The sequence below is a fragment of the Pholcus phalangioides genome, unplaced genomic scaffold (genome assembly GCF_987345545.1).
Source record: "Pholcus phalangioides strain wild (caught in Gottingen) unplaced genomic scaffold, Ppha-v1.0 ptg000010l_1, whole genome shotgun sequence".
In the NCBI taxonomy this organism is placed as follows: Eukaryota; Metazoa; Arthropoda; class Arachnida; order Araneae; family Pholcidae; genus Pholcus; species Pholcus phalangioides.
Window position 1 is genome coordinate 44,531,605 of NW_028301603.1, and position 8,815 is coordinate 44,540,419.

The 8,815-nt window shown below is 43.2% G+C and overlaps 1 protein-coding gene across 1 annotated transcript; it reads left to right on the forward strand.

Annotated features, from left to right (window-relative positions):
* Window positions 1-3,128: 3,128 nt before the first annotated feature.
* Window positions 3,129-4,502, forward strand: LOC149081572 (uncharacterized). Its single transcript, XM_089238528.1, has one exon. It carries the CDS (start codon window positions 3,753-3,755, stop codon window positions 4,500-4,502), a length of 750 nt encoding a protein of 249 aa, XP_089094654.1. The 5' UTR covers window positions 3,129-3,752.
* The last annotated feature ends 4,313 nt before the right edge of the window (window positions 4,503-8,815 follow it).

Genomic DNA, 8,815 nt, shown 5'->3' on the forward strand with positions numbered 1-8,815 from the left:
CCTGACCTGAATCCACGTATTGCTGCGCGACCAAGGCCGCCTGTTACTGTCCGAGACTTGCAGATTGCACTTCTTGAGGAGTGGAACAGTATTCCCCAAAGTCTGATCGATAACCACATCGCATCCATGGCAAACAGGTGTGCAGCAGTCTTAGCTGTTCGAGGAGACCACACGCCCTATTAAAACTCATGCATCATGTCTAAACAGTACTTTTTTTTATCGTTTACATGTAACCAAATTGTTGCCCTAAATCATCTTTTCATGTTTTTCTCATATTTTCAAAGAATTAAAGCTTAATTCCAAATTTTTTTACGTCTTTTTTCTGTATTGCGCATTGATACGCGTGTACTATCCATTCTATGCCAATACGTGGCTGTCTCGCACGGTTTTCTTCACTTTTTTGCTTGCTCCCCTAATTGTTTTGAGCAGTGTATTTTTATGTTTGCTAATTCTCCATATAAAACTTTTGAAACATTTATTAAAAGTCTAAGTATGAACCGGGGAGGAAATATGTCCCTAAGAACTGCATTGTGTGTGTGTGTGTGTTGCTTTCATTATTCTGTCTTTTTGGGATTTTTTTCTGTATCGTATATGAATGTGGCTGTCTATCTGTGTTTTTGCAATGAAAAAAAAAAACCATCTAGGCCAGCGGTTCTGGCCGCTATCGCTCGGAAGGACGTCACGACGACTTTGCATTGCCGTGAACCCCTGCAGTGCTTTGGAATGGCTCTTGCTATTCTTACGAGCAGGCCAAAGAAGCCGCGAGTGGCAAAAGTTTCAAGAACCCCTGCCAAGGTCTTCCAAACGGGTACACCAGTCTGTAACCGTTTTTCAGTTTGTTTGCCTTCATCCGGATTTCTGAGAATTATAAGAAAAACCATTATCTATTTTAAGGGCAATAGACCTGTTGGGAAAAGTCATAAAATTTAGATACTGTACTTCCATTTAAGCCCAATTGACTAGATTTCCATGCACGCCCTTGGGAAAACGAATGGTCTTTTAAAAAAAGGGACTTCGCGAAACATAAAACAAATTTCGTGGAACCTGTCAACTCGGACATCTCCTACATAGGACAACTTTGAAAGGCACCGTCATAATCCTACAACACAGAATGTCGGCAATACCGAACGGCTTAATTTAATTGTAATGGAACCGTAGAGGTGTTCAACTTCAGACAGGTTTTGGTATCAGTAAGCCAATCTGAAGCCGCAGCTACGCTTATTACACAGAGCGAGTTCAGTAGCAGCGAGTAAAAGCACAATCGAATAGCTAGTAAACTCGCCCAATGTAATTGAACCTTGTATAACGTTAGCAAGTAAAATCGCCGCTCGCTCTGCTAGTGCGAGGAAAGTTGAAGGGTAGGCTACTTTTCTCGCTACTCGCGTTTTTGTTATCTCTCGGTGCAATATTGGCGTGGCTACTTTTTTTCCCTCTCGCTTTGGCTCGCAACGAAAGAAAAAGACGACACGGGGCTAACGAGAAAGGGGCTCTTTCTCGTTAGCCCCGAAGACGACAATACGCAAAAAAGGAAGGGAAAGAAAACGAGTTGCTCGCTCATCTGTCCTGTGTAATTGAAATTCGCTGCGCTAGTCGAAACCGGTTTGCTCGCCAGCTACTCACTCGCCGGAAAATAGCTAGTAAACTCGCCCAATGTAATTGAGCCTTTATTATTGGAACGCGTGAGGGCGCTTGCACAGTGTTGCAGTACATTACTAATCATATTTTATCCATCTCATTTCTTATTTACCAGTTCCATTAGTCAGCTGTGTCAACGAAATTTTTTTGTGCCACCATGTCTTCAGCAGATTCTGATTCGTTAATGGCTAGCGATAGTTATTCCGAAAAAAATCATAAGCGCGGTTGAAAAAAGACCGGCTTTATATGACAAAACACTTAGGCAATATAGTGATCGAATTTTGAAATTAAAGCTGTGGCACGAACTGTATCAAGATGGCTGTGAAAATTGGATGACTTTTTCGGAGGACGAAAAAAAAGAAACAGGTAAACATATTTCAAATATTTTTATTACTTTCGCATTTCTGAATTACATGTTTCTCTCTCATGATGCATTTATCTCCATTATTGCATGTACATACACTCACCCGTCATGTAAGCTTAAATTTTGTCATACTGCCAGCTCACTGCACCGACAGGAGAAGTGAAGTATTCGCTAAACGCGGCTCTTATTAGCATATCTTTCTGGGTCGGGCGGGATCGGAGTGGGGCATCACTTTCAAGTTGTATTTCCAGTCCTTCGTTTTGAATTTCTTTGCCATCATTTTTCCTTACATAATTATGCAATATACAACAAGCTTTAATTATGTAGTCACACATCGCGAGTCTGACATCTAATGGCCTATGAAGAATTCTCCATTTATTAGCTAAAATACCTGTGGCGTCGCCGCCGACGTGTGGGAAAAGAAAGCCACTTCCTCAGAGCGAGGATTGATGTACGCGCTCAAAGCGCCATCAGGTGATTATTCTAGTTATTGCGCAGTTCGTTTCTCGTCATGTATATAGGATGTTGTGTGAAATAAAGTCCGTCCCTTGTGTAAGATATGTCTCTGTAACTACACGCAACCGATGCATCTCATAATTCCCGATATACCAAATGCACACTCCACTGTTCGTCTAGCATAGGACAGCCTGTAGTTATAAATCTACTGCAATATTGAAGAAGTTTTATTCGGATATGGCCTCATTCAGGGGCGTCGGAAGTTTTTCGAAACTGTGGGTGCTCATCTTTAGTTTTATATCGGAAATTTTAATTTCTGAATCAATTCTGGGGGTGCTCGGATGCATGCCACAAATTATCGTGGGTGCTTGAGCACCCACAGCACCCCCGGCTCCGACGCCACTGGCCTCATTAGATGTTTTGATAGAGGAAAGGCCTCATCCCCTACCAAAACGAATGATAATGGTGTTCCCTCTTCGTAGCTTGGAATTTTCGCTGCCGCTGGAAAATTCAGCTGATCATTTTGTAACCTCTTACCAAAACGGGACTTCATAAAAACACTTGAATCGCTGTTGGAGCCGTTAGCACCGACGTCAACAGCAGACAGTAACAACTCGTTATGGACGAAGAGTTCATTTTCCAGAACGATTTGTTTCGTATTTTTGATTGCATATGTTTTACACCCATTTATATTCTTGTGTTATGCCTTTACATTTTCGCATTTCTCGCATAAGTGTTAATTTACATTATTTATTTTTTCAAATCATTGCAAACATGTTAACATCGTATATATTCGTATTTTTCATTCGTCTTAGCAAAATATTGAATTCTCAGCTGTCGCAAGTATTTATACACACATGCACATTGGTTATTATTTGTTATAATTTTGTATCATCAATATGTGAATGTCAATCTTGTATTTCCTACATTAGCGTTCGCTCGCTCACTGGGGGGATAGTCTGTGGCGTCGCCGCCGACGTGTGGGAAAAGAAAGCCACTTCCTCAGAGCGAGGATTGATGTACGCGCTCAAAGCGCCATCAGGTGATTATTCTAGTTATTGCGCAGTTCGTTTCTCGTCATGTATATAGGATGTTGTGTGAAATAAAGTCCGTCCCTTGTGTAAGATATGTCTCTGTAACTACACGCAACCGATGCATCTCATAATTCCCGATATTGGTGACCTTGGAAAGTCTGATCATCAGTTGAGACATTATATCTAAAAAAAGAAACAGCGGACGCATCTCAACGGAAACAACACGTGCTGTTGAACATTCTCGCCCACGCAAAAGGGAAAGCATGGCGGACGTGGCAGCGGTAAAGATACCACCGTACAATTTCGCCGATCCTACACTGTGGTTCTTGATGTGCGAATCAACTTTCGAACTGGGGATTCCGAAACCGGTAACGGACAGTCGCACAAAATTCAACTACATAGTGGCCCATCTACCACCGGAAGCAGCTTCCGTCATCCGCGATGTCATCACGAATCCAACGGCAACAGATCCCTACGGACACGTGAAATCGGAATTAATCAAGCGCAGTGGTGAATCGTCACAGCAAGAGATACGGAAACTTCTCACTGGGGAGCAACTCGGTGATCGTCGTCCAAGTGAACTTTTGCGCGTCATGCGGCGTCGCGCGGAATCACACAGCGTTCCGGACGAGCTCATGTTGGAACTGTTTCTTCAGCATTTGCCAACATCTGTGCAATCTATCCTGGCTGCAGTCACACCACTAACGTTGGACAAAGCGGCCGAAATCGCCGATCGCGTCATGGACGTAGCACCACAAGCGGTAAGTGCCTGTTCTAACTCTTCCGCGAATTCCATCGAGGAACGTTTGTTGTCGGAAATCGAAAAGCTCCATGTGCGAATCGACGAGATTTCCCGAGGGCGAAGTCGTAGCCCGTACCGAAATCGCTACCCGCGACAGCGTAGCAGATCGAAAAATCGCGACGAGTGTTGGTATCATCGACGATTCGGCACCGATGCCAAGAAATGTGTCTCTCCCTGCAAATATTCGGGAAACGAACTCAGCAAAGAATAGAGGCGACTTGCTCTTTGCCATCTACGTCACGTCGCCTGTTTGTGAAAGACATGAAAACGAATCTATCTTTCCTCGTTGATACGGGCAGTGATGTTTCGATCTTGCCGGCAAGCCTTTCTCAGCGCAAACAACGGCCTGTTCAAGCGTTCGCAGCCGCGAATTCATCATCCATCGAGGTGTACGGCCAACGTATTCTTTCCGTGGATTTCGGCTTGAGACGAAATTTTTCCTGGCCATTTTACATCGCCAATGTGTCAACTCCTATACTGGGTGCGGACTTCCTTCATTATTTCGACTTAGTCCCGGACCTTCGCAACAAGTTCCTACGTGACTTGAAAACGAAATTGAAACGTCCCGGACGCGTCTCAAACGCAACGTGCATTCATTCGGTGAAAACGATTACCGGTGACTCGGCGTATCACAAGCTGATTTCTGAATTCCTGGAGATCACTAAACTTCCTAATCCAAATGCACCAGTAAAGCACAACACCATCCATCATATATCCACAAAAGGACCGCCTGTGGTGGCGAAACCTCGTAGGTTAGCTCCAGACAGATTAAAAATAGCGAAATCGGAATTTCACAACATGCTGCAACTGCGGCATTTGAGACCTTCGAGGAGTAATTACGCCTCATCACTTCATATGGTACCAAAAAAGGGTACCTTGGAATTTCGACCGGTCGGAGATTTCCGTGCTTTAAATGCACAAACGTTAAAAGACAAATATCCCATTCCTTGCATTGCTGATTTCACTGCTGAACTGCATGGTACTAAAATTTTCAGCCATGTGGATCTCATAAAAGCCTATCATCAGATCCCAATAAATCCTGATGACATCCACAAAACAGCAATATGCACACCTTTCGGATTGTTTGAGAGCACCAGGATGCAATTCGGATTGTGCAACGCTTCTGCAACCTTCCAGCGATTCATCGATGAAGTGACCAGAGGACTTCCTGGAGTTTACGCATTCGTCGACGACATCCTGATTGCATCAAAAGATCCTGATGAACACATCCATCATCTCAAGACTCTCTTCAACAGACTTCAAGAATATGGACTCTGCGTCAACGTCTCCAAGTGCAACTTCGGTAAAGAAACCATCGACTTCCTTGGATTCCGGCTATCTACAAGCGGCATCGAACCTCTGACAGATCGAGTTCAGTGTATCTTGGATTATCCACAGCCAACGACCTTGACACAACTTCGAAGATTTCTCGGTATGTACAATTTTTATCGACGTTTCATTCCGAAAGCTGCCGATTTGTTACATCCGTTAATAAAATTTCTCGAAGGTCATAAAAATAAAAAATCACCTCGTTCTGCTCGTGCCAACGACCAACTCGCGTGGACCGATGAAGCAACAAAGTCGTTCACTTTGGCCAAAGATGCCATGGCAAATGCCACACTCCTGAGACATCCACTTCCTGGAGCTAAATTAAGTGTTTGGGTAGATGCTTCAGATGTCGCAGTGGGTGGTGCTCTCATGCAATTAGCCGACAAATGGGAACCCATCGCATTCTTCTCTATGAAATTGTCCAAAAGTCAAAACAAATGGTCCGCATACGACCGAGAACTATTTGCAATTTATTCATCTATAAAAAAATTCAAGCATATGCTCGAAGGCAGGGAGTTCATTATCTACACAGATCAGAGGCCCCTAATTTATGCCTTCAAGCAAAATCCAAACAAATGTTCGCCGCGACAGCTTCGTCATTTGGACTTGATATCCCAGTATTCAACCGATATCCGTCACGTCCAAGGCTCTCAAAATTATGTCGCAGATGCACTGTCAAGAATCGAAATCGACGCAATAACTGGTTCTAAGGACATTAATTTCAAAGAATTCGGGGAATTTCAATCAAGCGACCCGGAACTGAAAGAAATTTTGAAGGGTAACAACACATCTCTACAGCTGGAACTGAAGCCATGTCATCTAACAGATGGTGAATTATGGTGTGACATTTCAACTGGCTCACCCAGACCTTTCGTTCCAGACTCGTATCGAAAGCTGATTTTTGACCACCTTCACAATCTATCGCATCCCGGAATCGCTGTAACAAAAAACCTCATTTGCTCACGATATGTGTGGCCAAACATGAACAAAAACATCACAGCTTGGGTACGCTGCTGCCAATCATGCCAGCGATCGAAAATCCAGAGGCACACAAAAGCACCTCTGAGCACCTTCGCACTTCCCGACGCTCGTTTTTCACATGTGCACATTGACATTATAGGCCCTTATCCACCATCAAACGGGAACATCTACTGTCTTACCATGATAGACAGATTTACAAGATGGCCCGAAGTAACACCGATACCGGACATACGCGCCGAAACCATCTGCAAAGCATTCTTTGATTCATGGATCAGTCGTTTTGGGTGTCCCTCAACAGTGACCACAGATCGTGGAACTCAATTTGAATCTCATCTCTTCCAGCAGCTCGCAGCACTACTAGGAACAGATCGCATACGAACCACTGCATATCATCCAATTGCCAATGGTCTGGTCGAGCGATTTCATCGCACCCTAAAAAGTGCCATCATTGCTCACGACAATACCAAATGGTCAGAATCGCTTCCGATAGTCCTCCTGGGTCTACGATCCGCTTTCAAGGAGGATCTTCAAGCTACCTGTGCCGAACTGGTGTATGGAACCACTATTAGATTGCCATCTGACCTACTTTCAGATGAGGTGTCCAAATCTACACCAGACGCTACCTATGCATCAATGCTGTCTTCGCTCATGAGGAGTTTATCACCCGTATCTCCATCTCATAAGAATATTTTCAAGATTTATGTTCATCCTTCCTTAAAATCTTGTTCTCATGTGTTCTTACGCGTAGACAAAGTTCGACCTGCATTAAGCGCACCCTACACTGGACCATATCCTGTAGTGCGAAGGACCGACAAAGTTTTTGTAATCAAAGTAAATGGTAAATCTATCTCAGTGTCTATTGACAGAGTCAAACCTGCATTCGCCATGGATGACAGAGAACCACCTGCAGTCACCGAACTACCAAATGAGATCAGTTCTAAACAGGACTCCAAAAATCCAGTGTCAACGACAGAAAAAACAGTAACAACTCGTTATGGACGAAGAGTTCATTTTCCAGAACGATTTGTTTCGTATTTTTGATTGCATATGTTTTACACCCATTTATATTCTTGTGTTATGCCTTTACATTTTCGCATTTCTCGCATAAGTGTTAATTTACATTATTTATTTTTTCAAATCATTGCAAACATGTTAACATCGTATATATTCGTATTTTTCATTCGTCTTAGCAAAATATTGAATTCTCAGCTGTCGCAAGTATTTATACACACATGCACATTGGTTATTATTTGTTATAATTTTGTATCATCAATATGTGAATGTCAATCTTGTATTTCCTACATTAGCGTTCGCTCGCTCACTGGGGGGATAGTCTGTGGCGTCGCCGCCGACGTGTGGGAAAAGAAAGCCACTTCCTCAGAGCGAGGATTGATGTACGCGCTCAAAGCGCCATCAGGTTAGTTATATTATATTTATGTTTAATTATATTTATGTAATTATATTATGTTTATATTCTAGTTATTGCGCAGTTCGTTTCTCGTCATGTATATAGGATGTTGTGTGAAATAAAGTCCGTCCCTTGTGTAAGATATGTCTCTGTAACTACACGCAACCGATGCATCTCATAATTCCCGATATACCAAATGCACACTCCACTGTTCGTCTAGCATAGGACAGCCTGTAGTTATAAATCTACTGCAATATTGAAGAAGTTTTATTCGGATATGGCCTCATTCAGGGGCGTCGGAAGTTTTTCGAAACTGTGGGTGCTCATCTTTAGTTTTATATCGGAAATTTTAATTTCTGAATCAATTCTGGGGGTGCTCGGATGCATGCCACAAATTATCGTGGGTGCTTGAGCACCCACAGCACCCCCGGCTCCGACGCCACTGGCCTCATTAGATGTTTTGATAGAGGAAAGGCCTCATCCCCTACCAAAACGAATGATAATGGTGTTCCCTCTTCGTAGCTTGGAATTTTCGCTGCCGCTGGAAAATTCAGCTGATCATTTTGTAACCTCTTACCAAAACGGGACTTCATAAAAACACTTGAATCGCTGTTGGAGCCGTTAGCACCGACGTCAACAGCAGAAAAACAATAATCAGCATTAGCAATGCCCAACAATATCAATGAATAATATTTTTTATAATTGAATGCTTCTGAGCCAGAGTTGTCAGCTCTTTCAATTCTTATGTGCTTGCCATCAATAGCACCGACACAGTTTGGGAAGTACGTGCGTTCCAGAAATTGCGC